General features: G+C 37.9%; 1 protein-coding gene across 6 annotated transcripts; it reads right to left on the bottom strand.

Moving 5' to 3' along the window:
* Nucleotides 1–261: 261 nt before the first annotated feature.
* Nucleotides 262–21,464, bottom strand: LOC128021289 (histone-lysine N-methyltransferase NSD3). Of its 6 annotated transcripts, none has more exons than XM_052608398.1 (23): nt 21,169–21,464; nt 18,860–19,899; nt 18,574–18,733; nt 17,973–18,127; nt 17,314–17,889; nt 16,287–16,389; nt 16,072–16,163; nt 15,458–15,503; nt 15,189–15,319; nt 14,879–15,004; nt 14,536–14,662; nt 13,828–14,025; nt 13,574–13,753; nt 11,900–12,049; nt 9,567–9,723; nt 8,732–8,934; nt 8,527–8,639; nt 8,079–8,348; nt 7,471–7,587; nt 7,244–7,385; nt 7,058–7,164; nt 6,643–6,847; nt 262–3,311 (listed from the first exon to the last, which is right to left on the bottom strand). In XM_052608398.1, exons 2-23 carry the CDS (start codon nt 19,850–19,852, stop codon nt 3,025–3,027), a joined length of 4,638 nt encoding a protein of 1,545 aa, XP_052464358.1. In that variant the 5' UTR covers nt 19,853–19,899; nt 21,169–21,464; the 3' UTR covers nt 262–3,024. The 6 variants fall into 6 exon arrangements, with proteins under 6 accessions (XP_052464358.1, XP_052464359.1, XP_052464356.1 ...); XM_052608399.1 differs by having other exon boundaries at nt 11,900–11,923; nt 21,169–21,376; XM_052608396.1 differs by having other exon boundaries at nt 18,860–19,896; nt 21,169–21,376.
* Between the last annotated feature and the right edge of the window lie 224 nt (nt 21,465–21,688).

Below are 21,688 nucleotides of genomic sequence, written 5' to 3'. Positions count from 1 at the left end.
TAAAATACAAGAAATGTACAAAATGTTTCTAAGTTCACAAACATTCAGAAGCAATTTTACAAGCATTCATGTGACAATACAATATGACAGTTTAGTGTTTTTTTTTTTGTTTTTTTGCTTTCAGCTATGTACAGTTGATCAAGCATCATTCTCTTACACAATGCAATGATACAGGCTACATAACATAGCCAAATTAATTTCTAGCCATGAGTAAATACATCATTAGAAAACTTGAAAAAGACATACATTCTACCCAAGCCATATCATTTAGGATATGTTTTATTCAGTTGGAGTGTGTGATGTGATTCAATGTGCATGGTGAAAAATTTTACAATATCACATTAATCTTTACACAAACTCTGTAACTCAGTAGCAAGAATTAGTAAACAGGAATGTGAAATCAATACACAGAAATCAAAGTGTAAGCTGGTAGGACACCACCTTTAGTAAATTTAGTTAAGCAACACAAAGAACATGCTCGGATAGCACAAAATGAGAATAACACCTTCAAATACACAAAAAATGTACACAAAGTACAGTGCACTGACACCAAACACTGGAATCAATGGAGGTAATACACTTTTAACATCTGATGTGGCTTAATCGATATAGCAACAAATCCATCACAGTCAGATCAGTGATTGAACCACTGCATAAACAAATGTCGCTTAAGAAAATGAAATTTCCACGGGGGTTCAAACAAGCCATTCCAGAAAAGGTCATTGGTAATTCCTAGTGATCATCTGTATCTGATTAAACATGTAAATGAAGGCCAAATAAAGAAAATACAAATGATAGAATAAGTAAAAAATTATAGTACTGACAGAGACCAGGCAAAACGTGCTTTGCATTCTGCCAAATGCATTTTCTTGATATTTTACATTATAAACATTAGGGCAAACATTGGCGATTCAGGAACAAAAGTGCCTACAACTTCTAAAAAAAAATAAAAGGAAGCTATATAAAAATAAATGTAAACTATAAAAATATAACATATCGGAACATAAACACAAAATTACATAAACCTTTTTCTGCCACAGAACAATAAAATAAAAAAGGTAATTGTGATTTTTTTTAAATCTTATAATTCTGACTTTGTTAAAAAAAAAAAAAAAGTCATACTTATAAACTAATAAACTAATAAACAACATTCCAAACTATGAGATAAAAAGTCACAGTTAAACGTTTTATTCTATGACAGAAACAGGCTTCTATACAAAAGAGACCCAAAATGCCTTCCATGTTTTCAAAGATGCAGATGCAAGTAACAGCATACAGTATTTTCATAAACATACAAATCTCAGTTTGGCAGTCAAATCGTCAGAATTCCTTAAATTTGCCGTCGGATGCAAGAATCCATACAGACATCCACAAATAACACTCCATTGCGAGACAAAAACAAATACAGACTTTAACAAAGGCAAAATGGACAAGATTCAAGTAAAATGAAAACTTGCAGCACTTTCCCTCCTTTCCATAAAGTGACAAACATACTGGTGGTGCCATAATACTTGTACTGTGGTCTATAAAAACGTAATGTGAAATGACTAATAAGTATGTATACAAAGCCCATGTGCCGAAGGCGTCGAGATCGATTCTTCATCCGTGCACGGCCGCACAGCTACCAGTAACAAGAGAGTAACAGCTTCACTTTACAGCACAGGCATCAGCGCTACGGAGTTAAGTAGATTCACATCAAGTACAGTCACAGAGAGGGATTATGCTACACTCTGCCGTAAATCATACAGCCCTCCCACGTTACATGACAGTTCGGTTTTAGCGAAGAAACACGTGTTAATACAACCGAACGTAACCAATCGTAAAGGAGATAAACCAAAGTGTGCAGGTTAAGGTACAATTGATACCTTTAAAATGAGTCTCGACTGTACAGCAATATGAATCTCAACTACTGAAAACAAAACATAAAAGAAAACTGATTATTTTTACACTCGTAAACAATTCGTAAACAGAAAAAGATTGAGAAAAAAAGAAAAACCACGTTGATTAAAGATCGTACTGGCAGTCTCCCAACAAGCCCTGCTCAGAAACATGATATGGATTTCTCTTAGTTGATATACACACTGGCACCTGTTCGATACTCACAATGGTAAATATTTGTTTAAGACACATGGCAGTGTTGGAGATTATGTGGCTTAACTCTACACCATCAAACGCTATCGTTTGTACACGTCAGAACTGATCTTCTCGGGTGACTGATAGTTATTTCTAACACTTATAATTCTGAATTATGCTGCGTTGTCACTCGAAGGACCGAAAGATGACGGCAATACAGTATCGGCCAAGCAATAATGCAGTTTTGCTGACAAAAAGGGCACATTTACAATACAATTAGTGATATCAAATTGACTAATACAGACGAATAATACTGTACATTGTGAATGGATGTAAACATTGACATAAATATATTAATGATTATATATCTTACAAATCACAAATTCACTGGAATAGGGCGGCATTTGAACAAACCTCGTATGTGTTTTGAATTACTCTCTGGGTTTTTTTTTTGGGGGGGGGGGGGGGTGTTGGGGGTATTACCACGACAGGTTCATGTTCAGAAATGTAGTGAAATCCTACCGGTGAGGCCCGACGCATATTTCAACAGTCTTTGCTATTTACATGAGGTACATAAAGTTCTTGGTTTAAAGTGTTTATGGAGTGTTTTTGAGTACCATAGATGTGAGAACCAACTTTGCCGCTGAAAGGCATTGTTTGTAACAGAGGTTTTTGCCTAAATGGTGCACGTCTGGAAAACAGTGAGAATTAGCTGTGAAACTTTGCTTATAAAACCAGAAATGAGTAGCTTACATTGTTAAATAAGCCTGTATGAATTTGTCATGAGGTCGTATGTTGGAAAAATTCATACCAGCTGCTGTAGATTTGGAATGAATCAAACCAGTTTATAAAGTCCACCTAGCTGCATGTATCTACTCTACGGTTTGTTGTAGTTTGAAGTTTCATGCACTTTGATGTTGTTTTCAATGCTTCCTCTGTGCTTTGGCCCAATCATTCTCCCTCGTCCTCTTCGTTGTCGTCCTCTTCCTCCTCATTGCCGTCACCCTCCTCTCCGGGTTCTAGGACTTCCTTCTTTACAGGGACCTGGCTAGGGCTAGCCTGAGGCCCTAAGGGTCTCTGGGGGTCGTGGTTTGAGCAGCAGGGCTGGTTGTCGAGGGCAGACACTACCAGCTGTCCTCTCTCATGCGCTCGACAGAAGGAGGCGGGGCAGAAGTGGCAGAAGGAGGTGGCATTGCGCTGACATACGCTGCACTGATGCCAGGGGCATTCCCATCGCCCTGAGACACACAGAAGAAACAAACCAATCATAAAACATCAAAGTGGCTCAAGAGAGAACTTTTGCTGCCCTCATACTGGCAATTTCTTTCTTATTAATAGATCATGATTGGCAACATCTCAAATTGTCAGTTGGATTAACTTATTATAAGATCTAGGGGTAAATGGGTCAACAGAAAATCAGGAAACAAATCTTATAAAAATCTAGTGTAAAACACGTTTTTTTTCCCTGAAAAACATTATACCATTTTCAAAAAAAGTTGAATGACTAAAAATGTCATATGGAGTAACCATCGAGTAAAATGTATTTTTCTTAATTTCCTCACAGCAGCTGAACAAATCCTTAAAAAGATTAAAAAAAAAAAATGTAGCTGTAAACTATCATTTACAAAAATCATAAATTAATTTCGTAAATATGTTTTTGGAGAGTTGCGCCACATGACATTTTACAACATGAACTAACCTTGTTTTATCATAAAAATGTCAACTGATCTGATATTTTAAGAAACTATGAAACAAAAATGAGGATTTGTCTCTATGTTCTTTCCATTATGTTGGTTGCACCATATGACATGGTTTTGAACCCTGTGTTATGGAAATTTTTAGTTTTGTTAATTTGGCATTGATTGCATTAATCACATTTAGGTATCTTTTTAACATACAATGATCAAGGTAGTAATATATATATATATATATATATATATATATATATATATATATATATATATATATATATATATATATATATATATATATATATATATATATATATTCCATAGGGACACTGAGTTCTTTGTTTAACCTGTGCACGTAACTGCTTTAGGCTGAAAAACAACTTCTAAAGAGGAACCATGTACCAGGAACAATTAGTTCTGAGACAGTCCGTACCAGTGAGAGGTGCATGAGATGTACATGAGTTATGAGGAGTGTGTGCACTGAGCAACATGATTGGCTCAAAGATCCTAGTCTGTCCTTCAATGTATCTTTTTACATACTATAAAAAGTGGGCTGTGAGTCTGTGTGTTATCTCTTTGCACACAGACTCAGAAGCTGTGTGTAAACCAGATCATTATCGGCAGAGAATTAAAGCAATACAAAGACAAAACTCTGTTTGGTTTTTCATTCTCAGTCTTTACAAATTGTTATTAAAATCTGATAATCTAAATCTGATTTCAATACAGCTACAATACATTTGAACAAACCAGTTGTTTTCCCCTAATAAATAAAAAAAGATTATACCAAAGTACTTATTCCAAGAATTTAAAATTTTACTTTTTGTACCCCCCTTAAATTTGTTTAGTTTAAAAATAAAATTAATTGTCAACATAGAAGGGGTGTTTCCAAGCCATTTTATCTATGAATTATTTGATAAAACTGCTATTTAATAAAAACAATATTAGTGTAATTTCATTGACCCATCTATAGATGGTTGTTTCATTATTTTTCTTTATGGTTCTCAACCTTTTAGGTTCCAAACTAGGGCTGGGCGATATGGAGCAAAAAATATATCTCGATATATTTTGCTATATCTTGATATACGGTATATATCTCAATATCTTTACAGGAAAAATAACCCCCCAAAAACTACTACAAAAGAAAAATATGTATATATATTATGTTTAGGGCCCAATGAAATATATATTTTTTTCACCATATGTTTTATTGTTACCTAATTCTGTGTTTTATTTAAATGCATAAAAACAATCTTAAAAATAGCCTTATTTTTCCCCCTCTGAAATTCTGTGTATTTAAATTTTTCTGGTTAATAAATGAAGGCATAAAACATTTTTTTAATTTATCTTTTAATTATTGAAAATTAAGCAAACTTAATTTTTTGGTAAAAAAAGGGGGTTTATTATTAAAAATAAAACATGGAAGAAATGTTGTGTGATTATTCCTTAAAAAATTATGTTCATTTCATTTTAGTAGTAGTAGTAGGCTATGTACATTCTGCTGAACAATAGTAATACATTTCTGGCAAATACTTGTCTTTAAACTAAACTAAACTATACTTTTATTTAGCAAGGATTCTTTAAATTGATCAAAAGTGATGATAAAGACATAATTTTACAAGAGATAAAGTTAAAGTTAAGATAAATGCTGCTCTTCTGAACTGTCTATTCATCAAAGAAACCTGAAAAAAATTCTACTCAAAGTTTTCCACATTATCATAATAAGAGTTTTTTCTTCTTCTTTTTTTTTTTTTTTTTAGAAGTTATTTCTGAAGGATCGTGTGACTGGAGTGATGGTGCAAAAAAATCAGCTTTGAAATCTCAATAAATTACATTTTGAAATATATTCTAATAGAAAACAGCTATTTTAAATAGGCTAGTAAATATATTTCAAAATTTCACTGATTTGCAGTACTTGGATCAAATAAATGCAGGCTTGGAGAACAGAAGAGAATTAAAAAACATTAACAAGCTTACTGTTCAAAAACTTTTGACTGGTAGTGGATACTAAAAGCAACTAATTTTTATCTTTGGATTTCTACCTTTTATTTTCTTTTTTCTTTTCCTTTTTTTGGCTTAGAAATCTATAACTGCTGGACAATAACAAATAATAAGGATTTGTTTATATACTACAAACACTTGTTATCGCATAGCCTAATAAGGCAGAATAGTTTCTTACTGAAATAAATGCTATGTCAATTAGCATTGCATTGTTCTTATACTTTATTTATCACCTGCTAGAATTTTTTTTGGACTTGAAAAAAACTAAACCGAAAACAACTGTTTTCATACTGCGATAGCTGGACGCTTTTGCCCATATTAGGAATTTCCTGTTATGACTTTCTGCGCGACAGCGCCCTCCGGCTTCGAGTATGAATGAAAAACACACACACACACACACACACACTGCAGGAGAGTTTAACGCTCCATGATGTTCATTTCGCATTCTCGGTCCGAAAAAAACATCAGGTCATGCGCAGACTATCCTGTCTCTAAATCTATATTTATTCACACCAGCTCTTGAAAACCTCTATATGAACACACTTGCCCGAAAAAGTGCGGGGGACGAATTTCCGTGATGATAAAAGTGATATCATCACAAATGATAAAAACATATCGATATATTTTAAATATCGAGATATCGCCCACCCCTACTCCAAACTCCCTCTTGTCAAGAAAAAGTCAGTTTAAACATCGTACATTTTTTATTTAATTAAGGGCTTCTGGTTGAGAACCACTGATCTAGATTGTAGTCATTAATGCTATGGGAATCTAAATCCCCATCAAGCAACATGTAACAAGAGGCCATCCGGAACATGTGACAATTACTACAAAATTCCCACAGCTGATAAGAAAAGCTAAAGTGACAGGCAGCACGTACCGTATGGAGGTTTGGTCAGGTTGAGGCAGAGGAGATGGTAGGCCTTCGGACAATCATTTTTGTCGCACATGACCAGCTCTCCTCCCTCTCCACAGCTGTAGCAGTAATACTCGTGGGTCTGTTTGCTCTCTGTCTTCAGCTTGCGCTTCTTGGGCTTGAGCTTGGCGTTGCGCACCTTCTCTTCTCTCTCCATAACCACTGCACTCTACAGGAAGTAAAACAAGGTGTCAGACAAGAGATTGATACGATGATGGTAGAAAAAAAATTATAATGGATATACATGGAACCACGAGTAAAAAAAATCAACCAGCATAATTACACTCAGCTATTGGAAACTCCAGGGAATTGTCTATGTGCAACAGGAAATCGTGGGTAAGCACGTCATGTGCTCCGGTCTTATTCAATTAGGCTTTACCTTGGGCTTGACTCCAAGAAAACCACTGCAGTTCTCGGACCCACAGTGGCATGATGTCCTCCCATTACCCAGACAGTCCAGGTTGTAATTAAAGGTCAGCTCAGTGTCTGGAAAAAAAAGGATAATCTCAACTAGCTTCTAAACAAATGCTGTCCTTTTTTCAAAGAAAATACAAATTGTTCTTACCTGCAGCGATATCACACAGGGTAAAGAGCCCTATCCGCACATCTCCATTCACAGTCCACTTCTGAGTCTCACAGTTAGGACTGCAGCTGTGGTTCATAAAGCGTGACAAGTTCCCTTTGGGTCCAGCATCAATCACACGGTCCTGAGAAGCACAGAAGGATGACTTTAATACAGCTGCGATGACGTTATAATGTGACATACACGGAGTAAACGTGCAACAGTGGTACCTTTGTGAGGGTCAGCATGTAAAAGTTGGTCACATGATTCTCATTGGCATGTCTTATTCGTTGCTTGCACTCTTCGGAGTCGATCAGTTCGCCGACATACTCGATGACAAAGTCACCCTAAACACAACCAAACAATGTCCCAAGATCAGTAAAAATTATATATGCAATGTAATGTATGAAGGTCTAAACTTCATCAAAAGTTTTTCACCATAAAGTTAATTCTTTTTGACAATCCAAATTAATCTACATACAATTAATAATAATAATAATAATAATAATAACAACAACAATAATAAATCAGCTACACAACTACTATTTATGTTTAATTTTTAATTATCTTTACAGTTAGTAACTTTAGCCAATATTTTCATTTATCTAATCTCAAATTGTTAATTTTTTTCCCAGCTTTATTTCAGTTATGAAAAATGTTTTCAATAGTTTTAGTTAACTATTGTAACCCTGGAGCAAAATGACAAATATTTATAGTCACCAAAGAAATGTACAATACTGTAGATTTGATTAATTTCCCAGTTGTTCTGAACTTTTCACAATTAAAGCTAGAGTCAATCACTGCAATTAGAGTTCATGCACAGACATCAACCTCTCACCTTTTTAAGGTCCTGCTTGGTCATTAGACCCCATCCTCGGCCGCTGGTCTTAATGACCTCAGTGTCGGGGTAGAGGCGTTTGGAGAAGCACTGGTTGTGACAGCGGTCCCCTGCGGGACAGACCTGCGGGTGGCATTCATACTGCAGCATGCGGTTCAGGCACTGAGAGTCCTGGCTGCACGGACGCTCATCTGTGGGTTTACAGTTACATCGGGGGATCTCTGAGAGGTCAGCGACGTGCACCTGCACCTTCCCAACTGGCTTATTGGACTGTGGTGAAAAGCATGGACAAAAATACAGAGCTTTAGTTTGTTTCATTATTATTTGAGTTTTCTTTACAAAGTAGCATTGTAGAGAGATTAAGATGAAATGTAAGAATGGGTCGTATTATGGTACCACAGGACAATAGAGAAATAAAATACTTGAGGATTTGAGCTATAACCTGTACCTTGATAAGTTTGTATGGTGGAGGTCTCCGAGAGTTGCGCTCCTGTTCGAGGGCCTCCTTAGTTTCTCGCTGTGCTTTTAGCTCCTGGAACCTTTTAGCTGCCTCCTCAAGGGCTTTACACACAAAAATACATTTAGGAGTCAGTTCAGCTTGACCATTACTGGGGACATGATCATTCCATTAAACATACGACCAATTATCTCACCTTTTTTAAATGTCTTATTGACGCCAACTTGTCCCTCTGCAAAGTTCCTATCACTCTCAACATATGGGAAAACTCTTCCCTGGTTTATCCAGTAATAGTCATGGGAGCCAAAGAAAAAGACTGGAAAGTCGCCAACGTCATGCTTCAGGCTCTGGATGTTGGAGGGAACCAGACGAGGGTTGCATATCTCGGCTGGCCACCACCTACACATGGTTCAACATCAACATTGAATGTATCACTAATATACTGGACACGCAGGTAAAATTAAGACATTGTCATCTAGGAAAACAAACCAAAAAAACTGATGACTGAATCAATTGGTCTTTAGAATGAGACGCCCCTCTGCGTTTACGATTTGCCTCTTTTAAGCAATAGAAAAAAAATCAACAGCAATATCACAGCTGTGAAAAAAAAAAGGTTATTTTAAAGGAAAGGATGACTCTCTCCATCCTGTTTAAATAGAAAACTTAAAAGCTGGATTAAGCAATGCCTGCTTTGACCACCTTAGCCTCTAGTGGAAGGCGTCTTTACACGGCTAAGTCTGCTCTGTGCCTGTTCAAAATTGTGTTAAGATGCAATGCTGCATAAAAGCCAGATGGAATAATACCTGCTCAGACCCACCTCAGCTTTAATTTCTGTGTAGATGCATTTGTGCCTTTTAAAATTATTATTATCATAATATGCATCTTACTCATTTTGGTGAAAAAAAAGAAAATTGCTTAATTTTTTTTGTGTGTGTGTGCCATTTAGTCACTTTAGACTTGGCATGAACATCCCTTAGTTTAGCTAAAAATGTGTTCGGACACAGAGACATTCAACAGTTTCACGAACGCACCTGTAATTGCCCAGCTTGACCCAGACTATCTGCTTATAGTGGGGCTTCCTGCCCGCTCTGCATTCCCCACACAGCCATGTCCCCTCTGGCATCTCCATGTGCAAGCACTCGGGGTGGAACGAGGCGGGACAGGCCTCGCAACACAACAGTCTTCCTCCTTTTTGACAAGCACACACACGCACATAAACACACAATCGAATACACAGGCCCACAGCATCACCACATGCATCTCCATTCCCAATAAGGCAGTATTCCACAAACCTCATCCATGAGCATGTCAGAATCAGACAGTTGTGTGTCCTCGGAGATCGATATATGTCTCTGAAATGCTTCAACATATGCCTCTAGATTCTAAACGCCAATTTGAAGTTCAGTTTGACATGCTCAAAGACATGGTTTGATGACTAACACCTTTCAGCATTATGTTAATGTGCTTTTTTTTGCCAGGTGATTTAATAAGCAGCCAATAGTGAATGATCAGAGGGGGGTACTATGGGAAACATGCAGTGATGCACACTGACTGATTGTCCGCATTAACATCACCTGCAGTACACTAACAGACACGGAACAAGTATTTTGGATGGTGTCACCTAAAACGCTTGGTTTGACTGACTAGAAAAATATTGCAAATAAGCACTGATGGACAATAAAAGATGGAGCACAGCAGTGAGTGCCAACTTTTCCAGCCACTTTGGTTCTGAAAGCATTTTCCCGATTCATTTTCTCCAGAGGGATTTAAAAAAATCTTAAATAAAGAGTTCTTGTCCTGAACTCTTCAAAACGAAAATCTACAATCTTCAAAACAAAAAAATAGATTTTTGCATTTCACCCTTGAGGGATTAACTACTAGTTCCAAGAATTATCAAATTATGTGAATAAAATATAAAAGAGGTACAATATAAAACGTATAAGAGGTCCAAATTAAATCTGAAACTTTAAAGCCCCTTTCACACTGCGATTCCAGAAAATACACGGGTAATGTGTCCCAGCAATTGTTCCCGGTAGCTAGATTTTGCACTTCCAGTGATTACCCTGAATATGTGTGTGCATTCACACACAACGTGACAGTAAAGGTCCCATGACGACACGTGACATCAGGGTGAGTCGAAAACACTAGGCACGTTAACTTTCACTGAAGCTGGCGAACGATCTCAGCTTCAGCGCAGAAAATGAGAAACTAACTGATCTCTGCTTCATTACAGTTTGCACATATTTTGTTGTCGCGAACGTTGAACTGCCTTTAAAACACCAGGTAAAAGAGTCGCTCGATAACGTGCGTCACACCCTTTACGGCATTAGTTCTGGCTGTGTTACTAGGTCTCCGACATGTTTGCGTTCACACAGAAGGCGACCCAGCAATGTTCCGGCAATTTTCCGGGTCCAATGTGCAGTGTGAAAGGGGCTATATTAATGCTAATCATTTGTATCGAAGCTTATTTTTCTACAGAATAAAAAAACAAACAAACAAAAAAAGTAATTTCAACTTCTAACAATTTAGACTTTTTCCCCATCACAATTCTGAGTCATATTTCACAATTTCAAATTTAAAAAAAACTCGCAAATTCTTAGAACAGACCAAATTCTGAAATATAAACTTGCAACTTCAAGAAAAAAAAAGTCAAAACTGCGAGATAAAAAGGTTGCAATTACTTTTTACATTTTTTATTCCATGGTGGAAATAATATTAAAAAAGGCACAGTTGCGAGAAACTCAGAATTCTGTGAGACCTTTATTAATTTATATTCCATGAAAGAAAAGGGCTTCCATACATCAGAGCAGTACAGGTTCTTTTTAGTAATCAATTCTCTATGGACAAAATGAATGGGTTTTTACTTCCAGGACCCTGCTGTTGGCTCTATTAAAACTGCCATCCAAAATATGTTTATGTTTGGAGGGTGGGAGGGGTATAATTGTGCTCAAGCAAACAGAGAAACAGGACAAAGTAATTTAGAAACAATCCAAGCAATTAATGCTAAGCATAAGCATGTTACAGACTCAGAATAACAAGTTACGTGACATATCATAACCTTGTTATTAAATTCCTGAGAAGCGGTTATAAGCAAACAAAGATTTGAGTATTATCCCGACTTCTACTTTACTTCTCTACACAATATCCCAAACTAATTTACAATGCCGCTATCTGATTTTAAACTAAAGAACTAAAAATGCGTGTTATTTTAAGCCCACTATGTGCATTAGAAGCAGCGTGAGGGTGTTAAATTACCAGCAATAAAATGACCCCAAAAATAAACAAATAAATAAAAATGAGCAATAGGACAGCTGTGAAAGCATACAGATGGCAAACTACATAAACCAAGAAAACAGGATTTTACCTTTCCCAATATTCTTTTTGGTAGCTGACGAAGAAGAAGGAATCATAGGTAATTTCATCAACTCAGCACGATTTGACTCAGTCAGAAGGTAGTGCGACTTAAAGGTATATGAACTTAATATGGTGTCAGTATGGTCGTGCACTAAAAGCCCTACACGAGACAAACAGGAAAAGTCATGAGTAATGAAACTACCCATGATTCCAGAAAACACACATTAATTAATAATTAATGACACATGGTTAAATAAGTAGTCCTGAAAAGATAACACAAAAAAGAAGAATACCGCGGTGTTGGAGTGGGAGCTTTAGGGATTTGCAGGATAAAATTTAAAATATGCAGCAATTGTTGTGTCATTTGATTTTCTGTTTTCTGCTTTTAATAGTAGCCAAATGTTAAATGAATAGTTCATTCAAAAATGTAAATTAGTTATTTATTCAACCTCATGTTGTTCAAACCTCTCCTTTAGTGAATAAAGACTTCAAATTTAGTCTGTTTTAGTCAAGACTATCATGGGGCTTCACCAGCTGAGGATTATTTTTATTAAGTTTATGGTGCTTTTACATCCTTTTTTGACCTTGAAAACTTAAACCCTCATTAATTGCAACTTCATAGGGGAAATAAAAAAGACAGAAACAGAACTTTCCTTAAAATTTTGCACTTTGTGCTTCAGGGAGGAAATGAAATCACAAGGGTTTGGAACAACATGATGGTGAGAAACCTAAATATTTTACTTCTTTAATGAAAAAGGTTTTAAGGACGAATTTTATTTATAAAGATCAAGTGACCTGCAACTGCTCCCACGCCAACACAGACTATCACAATTACTGCAGACAACAAAGAAGGTTAAAGAAATGTCCAAAATTCAGTTTATTGTTATCAATTAGTTCCTGGAGAAATTAGAGGGTTAAAGAGCTGTTCTACAAAACTGGGAAGGTGTCTGATAATTCCAAAACTTAAAGATGCAATCAGTGATATTCATTAATGCTTGCATTCTGAGCAAATCACTGAGTGGGGGTCTTGGCATATTATTATATGCTTATTAAATAACTGCTGTAAGACCCTGCATATAAACACACTTACTGACATTAATTTAGAGCACAATATATTATGACAATATTAGCAATTAATTTATCCATCAATTTTTTTCTGATTATTTATCTGTTGTATTGCAGATGAAAAGTGGGTCAAATTTTAAACATTTAATGTCACATGAACAGATTCAGTGTTCATTAGTTTCTCACTGGAATGTCTTAAATCACTGACAATTTTTGTCATTTTAAAAGTTCAAATGAAATTACATTTTTAATTCAATCTCAGTCCTTTCCCAGAATAATCACAGACAATTAAAATGTTACTAATTAGTAAGACACAAACATGATCTGATGGATCACGAACACACAATACATCTGAGAGAAAAGGATTAGGGGACAAGACAGAAGGTCAGAAGTCACATTAAAGATCCCTACTCTTAAAGAGAAGGAACAGTGTACATTGCAAAGGACGACACCAGAGAACGTTAAAATACTGATGTGGCTGCACTACCTTGACTAGTGAAGACTTCCTGTTTAAATGCCACTTAAAGTATGAGATACACTGAACATACAAATCTAAACATCTCAGTTATCATGACGTTAGCTATAGCGGAAGGTATGAAGACTGTCAGGCCAAACGTACCTCGAGCGCAGATGAAACACCAGCCTACGTTTACAGGTGAGGAACAGTGTCCGTTCCTCCTGGCACTGGAGTGGTTGCTACATATGATGATGTGGGGTGTTATCAACAGACTGCCAGCCGCCACACAACCGTCTCCTGTGTGATACGCCACCGGACAGCGGATGCAACGCATCATGCGGCCTAAATGAGGGGAGGACTGCTCTGAAATTGCTTCTGTAAAATACAAAGAATGTGTGACTCTTCTATATATCTACCTTTGCACGCTTTGTGAAGGTCTCTGTCGAGACAGCATGTGGCACAGCTGTGCTGAGGGCAGCGGAGGCCTCTAGTGTCGGTGTTGGTGCCGGGGAACTTGCGGGCACAGGTTTCGTGGTAATACCGGCCACAGCCATTCACTGAGCACCGCTTCATATCACCCTCCATGACCTTGCAGGAGAAACAAGGGTGGGAACCTGGAGATAGTGATGGCGACAAACAGATTAGACTTAACAGGAAAGGAATTTTTCTTAAATGCAATTTTCAATGCACATTTAAAATTCTTAGCACAAATAAAATACTAGACAATTTTTACAGAAAATAACCCATTTTTTTGAACCACTTTACATTAGGTCTAAAATGTAGAATTGCTATGAAACTTTTTTCCACCTTATTTTTCCCAGTAAGAGTGGGTAAAGTTTATGGTAAAGTTTTATGGTCTCATCCAACGGACGCCAAGCTATCAGCTAGGTTTGCTGCTTTATATCGCAAATTGGTGCGTCTTACCACATTAGGCTTAATTCTGAGTTTAAGAACAAGGTGGATAGGCCATTTCAGTGTTACTGTTGGGCTATATAATTGGTTATAGCTTTTTAGAAAGTTACCACAAATCAAGTGTATTGCTAGTTTGGGAAAAAACATCTCTTTAACTCGGTTTAATTCAAATGCTTAACCATTTAGGACCTATAGGACGTAATAATGCTCACCTGTCTTACACTCCTGACAAAGGAGTTCTCCCTCTGTTCCACTGTTAGATCCAATACACTCGGGATGAAACAGTCTGTTACAGTCTCCCTCACAGCTCACCAGAGAATCCCCGAATGTTTCGCAGACCTAGGAAATCGTAGAGAAGTACCACATCAACAGATTGCAATTTCACCTGAAAGAGTCCGACAAAATCTAAACTACTATTTAACATTTCTGTGGATGCTGATCTATTGGAACCTTAACAAAAAAAATATGCAGGAGTTGTTGGCTGAGCATCTGATGCACACGGCACAAATATTTGGACACTTCACAGGAAGTCATCAGAGTGTTTACAGAGCTTACGTGACAGACTGTGTCCTTTTTTGAGGAACTTCCTCCTTGACGAGACAGGCTGGAGTCCACGGACTGTGCATCAGATCCGTCAGCATCCACTGCAGCCGGACTGTCCGAGCGCTTCCCGAATCCAGTCTGCAAGGGATGCAAATGAACACAAAAATATGGCTTTACAAGCGGAATCCATTTGTCATTTGGCTACATATTTATATCATATATAAATAAACAAATCTGTCATAACAATTGCGTAACCCAAAGAGGACTGTATCGCTGAGGTGTCAATCTGGCACACTGGCAGTATTTCTGAGTGTAGTCTGACCTGTGGATCATTGAGACCTCTGGAGTCAGAGTCAGAAGTGTCTCTGTACAGTGAGCTGGCCATCTCCACATCAGTAGATGCCCTGCTGCGTTTCTTCAGTGGCTTACATGAGTCGGAGATCTCACTGGCACCTACAGGATTCCAGTAGCATTAAGATACTGATCCATAAATTAATTTATGGGCTTATTAATGATTCGAAACATTACCCAAAAATGCCTCTAAGAAAACCATTTAAATAAATATCAAAATCATCTTGTAGTGTCATGCACCTTTTTGCGACCCTGTTTTGAAATCCATCTGAGGTGCTGCTTCAGCCTGTGAAGAAAAAAAAAAAGAAGTGTATTAACTATTTTAAACCTTTGCATAACTTACACAGTCATAAAGGCTTGTGTGACCCACTTTAAATATAAACTAGACATATTGCAGTGTTGGTTTAGTATTAGAGATGTAACGATTCACTCAACTCGTGATTCGACTCAGAAGTTTGATTTCACCATTCAATTTTCTCACAAAATCATTTTAAAAATTTTTAACAAAATGAGATTGAAGACATTATACAGTAGCCTAAATTTCAAAGGTGTCGTTTTATTTGGCTATCGATGCACATGTCTTTGTGAAATTGAAATATAACATAACTAAATTGAGCCCAAACAAAGCCTAAATCAAACATATTACACAAATAAAATAAATCTCTTAATATGAACAAACTAAGGCAATAGGTAGGTAATATGATTTGGATAATTCCTTGAGTGAATCCGGTGCTAAATTATGTAAGTGGTGAATGCAAATAAATGGAGCTGGTTTAATGAATTCTACAGTTTGTTGGATTCATCATTCTTAAATTATTTTATAGTAGATTTTATATTTTGTTCATGTGATCTACCTGTTCTTTCTTCACTTTCTTTTTTGGCACTGGTTCCACAGTCTTCTCTGACTCAGAGCGGCTTCGTACAGATCGCCGCTGCTGCTTTCTCTCTGACATCACAGACACAGAGGACGCTTTCACAGATTAAACTTATACTGCAAAACACATCTAAAAATCATTGCAAAAGGGAGTTCAACTCTTTTCAGTCACTCTGTGTTTGTGCTTATATATACCTGTGGTTTGCTCTGTGCTTTCCTGGTCACTCCAGGCTGAGGGAGACGCAGCTCGCTCTTCTTCACTGGAACATGTCTCTGCCTCTGCCTTATCACTGGAGTCCTTTGTGGGATAGATCGACAAACATAAAAAAAGAAAAGAAAATACTACCAACAGCTGCCTGGCATAAGAGGTGCAATTTCCTCTTAAGCAGCATGCATGAAGAGATCACGCAGACAGAGCCCTAATTTTGGGTTAGCTAGAGCGTAGTAATTAACTTTGAACAGTAAGCTATAATAGCTGAAGATGTACATTAACAGCATTTCAACCAAACTAAATGCATTATAGAGGATAAATAAAGTTTCGCTGAATTTTTTGCGACATTAGATCTACCTAACCAGCAAGATATATTACAGCATACCTATTATCTAATTAGCATACCCTGGTTTAAATTAACCGGACGGGAAAGTTGGCTAATATTGGGAAATGTGGGTGCAACAGTATACATATTTAAAACATAATACTAAATACACTTAATATAACTGTACTATTTACACTGGGATGCAAATAGCATCCAGTGTTATTTTAGTATTTTTGTTCCATTATAGTATGTATTATTATTTTTGTTGTGCTGAACTTTTTATAATATTTGTTATAGTTTTCCCAAGTTTCTTCTAATGTTATTTTCCAGCTCCATTTCAATTAACAAAAATGAATGTTACCACTAACAACACATCTGTACATTATAAAAACAAGATATCCGTTTTAGTAGTAGTAAATTTAAGCATATGTAATTAGTTACATTTGAGCAATCTCCATTTGATCAATTTCATTAGACAATTTTATTTAAATGCATAGTGAGTCACTTGTGGCCAACTCCATTTTTGATATGAGAAATTGTAGCTATTGAAATGTTTTTTTTGAAGCTATGTTTTCAGAGTTTCTTTGTTTAAGCTTTTCTTTACCAAATTAAAAAGATTGATGCTGCTATTACATGATTTACAAAACCACACTCCCTTCTGTTCATAAGCATTTTTTCACTTTTACCTCAGGTGACTGAACCTGTTCGCTGGGCGTCTCCTCACTCTCCGTCTTCTCAGGTAAGTCCAGCTTTTGCTTTGGGAGCTGCCAGTCACATTTGATGATTTCCACGTTGAGTTTCTTCATAGTAATGGAGAGTGGGAGGAGCTTGCGGGCTGCGGCGGTCTTCCAGGGCGTCCTGACTGGAGGTGGAGAGGGTTCCTTCGGATGGGGGTCAGGTTTTGCAGGGCTGCAGGGTTGCTCTTGGTCCATATCATCCTCTCCCTGATTGGGAGATGATGTTTCCCCACTACTATTGATGCTGCACTGCCTCCGTGGCTGCTGGCGACGAGGTATGGGCTCTTCTTTCACTCCAGCACTGCCTTTAGAGCGTCTCTGCTTGCGTTCGGGACAGTTTTTAGCAGTCACCCTAGGTGGGGACACAGTGTCGGCAGCAGGAGCAGCAGAACTAGGATCCTTGTCAATGTAGATGAAGGTATAGTTCTCATTGCGTTCTTCTCGTGTCATCTGCAGAGCAGCTTCTGCGTGACCCACACCCACTTCCCATTGGGCACGCTCCTTCTGGGACTGAGGCTTCAGCAACTTTAAAATAAATAAACCATAGGATAAGTGGCCAGAAATGTCCACAGAAAGAAGGTCACCAAATATGCTGGGGTACAGGATACCTTTTGTTTCTCGGTTGGGTTGGTTGCTTTCCGGAGTGTTTCTGCTTGCAACTCATCGAACTGGCTCTCACCCTTGTACACCACAATTCTCTTCTCATGGATCCAGGCCCTCTCAGGGACACTGCCAAAGAACTGCACGTGGTATTCCTTAACACCTACCAGGAACCATGGAAGCATGCGATTAGAAACATACATTTGAAACAAGCTAGTATAATTAACAACTAAAGGCTGGAATACACAACCTTACTTTTTCCAAAATTGTTTTCCGACCTAGGTGAGTAGCTGAAAATCAGAGCCATTCTGCAAATTTTAAGGCGATTGAAGACAGATTTCCGGACTCTTGATTCCAAACATGAACAAGAACATGAGCACATATTGTTTTCATTTGCCCACCGGAATGCCAAATTACTAGCAACGAGTTTTTGCATGGATTTGTAAGTCTGGTAATGTGTAACTCTCACTCATTTAATGTATGATGGCCTGTTTGTCCTCTCTAAATATTTTCATAGCCAAAAAGTGTGTGACTAGTGCATAGATTCATAAAATCTGTTCTGTAGCGTATTCCAGCCATTAAAATATGTACTTGTAATAGACGAATTACCTCTTTTATTAAGACGTATATGAACATTTGACTGAGGGTCTGATGACACCATGCACGGCCACCAAGGATACGTCCCAACCTTAGCCCACACCAAGTCACCGATCTCATACTCTTGACAAGAGCCAGTGCTAGTGATGACCGAAGGAAAGTGCTTTTCAACCTAAACAAGAGCACAAGATGGTCTTGGATGAACAGGAACTGTATGATCAGAACTCATCAACCAGAAAGTGGTTTCTTCTGAAGTGAAAAGGACTAGCTATAAACATGTCAAGAATATTATACTTACTATCTGTTCCTTCAGTTCAGCTTTGGGGGTTTTAAGGGCTGAAGAAGGTTGCTCTTCTCTGAATGCAATATGACCTTCGTTGGGTTGTGTGGAGTTGTGAACCACCCCTGAGCACTCCTCCATGCCTCTGCATGGCTGCTGGCTATCCTCTTCTTGACCGGCACCATGTCTGCTGCTTCTCTTTTTCCTCTTTTCCTTCTTCTGCTCATGTCTTCTCCTGGAAGGCTCACCGGCCTGAAACTCTTGCAGGAGATCCCCGCACAGTGAGGATTCGAACAGCTCCCTGCCATTCTGGTAGGTCTTAATGATCTTTATTTTGATCTCTGGGGAGCTGGTCTTTTTGGGAGTGTTGGTGGATTGCGCAATGGGGTTAGAGACGGTGCTATCTTGAGGTGACAGGAGGGGTGGCGAAGAGGGCAAGAGCAATGGAGGAGGAGGTGGTAAGACTTGAGGCATTAGGTGAGAGGCAGGAGGCGGGTGATGGTGGTGAGGTAACAGTGATGGGTTATGTGGATGATGTTGGTGTTGCTGTTGCTGATGATGGTGGTGATGGTGAGGAGGATGATGAGGCTGGTGGTGATGATGGGGATGAGGTGGAGGTGAGATGTGGCTTGGAGGCTTCTCATGGACCACTGGAGGTCTCAATACTGTACCCTCACCAAGCAACAACCCGTGATCCCCATAGTTTCGTATGGCTCCGTAGCCATTAGCTGAGCCATTGGGGAACTGTGAGTACAAGGAAAACTTGGCATGTTGCTCATAGGTACCTACGCCGGTCGGGTAGCCGTTTGTAATGACTGGGAGGTCTTCAGCAGGGTAAGGAAAGCCTGACTCCAAAGGAGACTCAAAGTTTTGCTGTCCTCCATCATCTCCTGGGTCACTGATGGCTTCATAGACATCCTCCTGTCTGATGTTAGCGGAGTCAATAAGCTGAGGGGGTTGCTGAATTGTGTTTCCCATGATCCCTTGCATGAAAGAGAAGGAGAAATCCATTGTTCTGCTCCAGCATCCTTAAGTTTCCCTTTTTCTTACAGGGCCTGCTGAGATATTGAGGAACAACAGTGTGTGTTTATGACACATGATAAATGCCTCCTCATTTTATCACATTTGTGAAACATTGCTCTTAGCAACAACAAAAAAAGTTTAATATCTAATAACCTTATTTGTATAAAATCAACAAAATGCCTTAAAAAATGTGTGGTTATTGCAATGCACAAATTATTTTGTGAGGGTATTACGCTGCTTTTGGAAATCTGCCTCCCAGGGGATAGATAAAGTTTACTTTATGCAGAGTTATGCCAACTTTCCCTGACTCTTGAGAGGAAACTTCATGCAAAATTTAGATTGCAAATGCTCAGCCTTGTTTGATTCTGGCTAAATATGCTGTCCAACATGTCCAATGTAATTTTCCTAATTTTACATCCCCCTATGTATTGCCATATTTGACAACGATGCATGCTTCCCCCTTTATTTTATTAAATAATCTTTTGAATTTTAAGTTTCTCTCCCTTTAATAAGCGTGCCTATGCCAGATGTTCAAGAAAATAAGTATTTGACATCAGAGCAGTGTTAATTTTGTCTGTCCAGAAATAAAAGGATTTAAAACTAGCCGTTAAAGAATTTCATTAAGCACGTGAACCACATCACTCAATCCCACAGAACAATAATCGACTGCGTCTAAACCAACTGAACTGAAACATCGTTTCATGTCAAAGAAACAAACCTGCAAAGACCAGCAGCTGGCTAACGTTAGCCTGCTAGCCTTTTCTGGATAACAAAACAAACCCGATATAATCATTTTGCCACGTGTAAAACAAATTACGACTTCAGGAAAATGTTATATGGCCACGAATAAACAAAATCACACTCTGGTGTAGTTAATGACGATCCTGTTTTCCTAACATCCTTGTAAAGCGAACCCGTGTAATGTCGCTGCATTATATGAAAGGCGGCGTTAGCGGATGTGCTAATGTGTGTACAACGGGGAAAACACCAATACACGCACTTTTATGGTTTATCACCAGGGAATTTTCCAAAGAGACATTTATTTTCTAAATTGTATGTTTCTTGGCAGACTGATTCACGAGGATAACCTTGCAAACTGAAGAAGTGAATGCGAACATGTCAACATGGCTTCCCGTGCCCCTTTAAATCAAATTGGCCAGATTACATTTCCACCAGGAAAAGGTGTGATGAAAATCACTGCTTTATTGTTATCAGAAACAGAAATACATGCAACGCTTGTTTTGTTTCTGCGCGATATTATGAAACGAAGCATCGAAACAACGGTAGAATAAAAGCGTCTGTACCTTCAGCGTGTTCCATTCTAAACAAATACACCAAATAAACTTGATTCCTGCTGCAGTTAACATAAATATATCAATACACAGGAATAGGACTCTACGTTTCTTAGATCTACTCCGTGGTTTGAAAAATAAATGGGGCTACATCAGTCGTATATCGATGCCCATGTGTGGCTGTGGAATCGGGAGAGGCCCCGTTTTTTTTTTTTTTTTTTTTTTTTTTTTTTTTTTTTTGCAGGATGCTCCTGCAGACCCAAGGAAATTTGGCTCCCATATATTTGATTATTGTCGTCTCCCTCCCTCAAAAACCCTGTCTCACCGCCAAAATAAAATCCCCCAATTAGCTGTGTTGCACAATGTGAGGGGCATGTTGGGACAACTAAACATAATTACAACAAATATATATATATATATATATATATATATATATATATATATATATATATATATATATATATATATATATATATATATATATATATATGTACACACACACACTCACGCGTTATACACATAATGAAAACAA

This window comes from Carassius gibelio, chromosome A10 (assembly GCF_023724105.1).
Source record: "Carassius gibelio isolate Cgi1373 ecotype wild population from Czech Republic chromosome A10, carGib1.2-hapl.c, whole genome shotgun sequence".
NCBI classification, from domain to species: domain Eukaryota; kingdom Metazoa; phylum Chordata; class Actinopteri; order Cypriniformes; family Cyprinidae; genus Carassius; species Carassius gibelio.
Note: the sequence above shows the minus strand (reverse complement) of the source record. Positions and strands in the feature narration are given on the sequence as shown.

Coding starts and splice junctions, on each gene's coding strand:
- LOC128021289 (XM_052608398.1), bottom strand. CDS start 19,852: ATGGATTTCTCCTTCTCTTTCATGCAAGGGATCATGGGAAACACAATT. Junction 14,663..14,878: donor AAAAGGACACAGTCTGTCAC/GTAAGCTCTGTA, acceptor ACGATTTCCTAG/GTCTGCGAAACATTCGGGGA. Junction 13,754..13,827: donor CCTTCACAAAGCGTGCAAAG/GTAGATATATAG, acceptor CCCCTCATTTAG/GCCGCATGATGCGTTGCATC.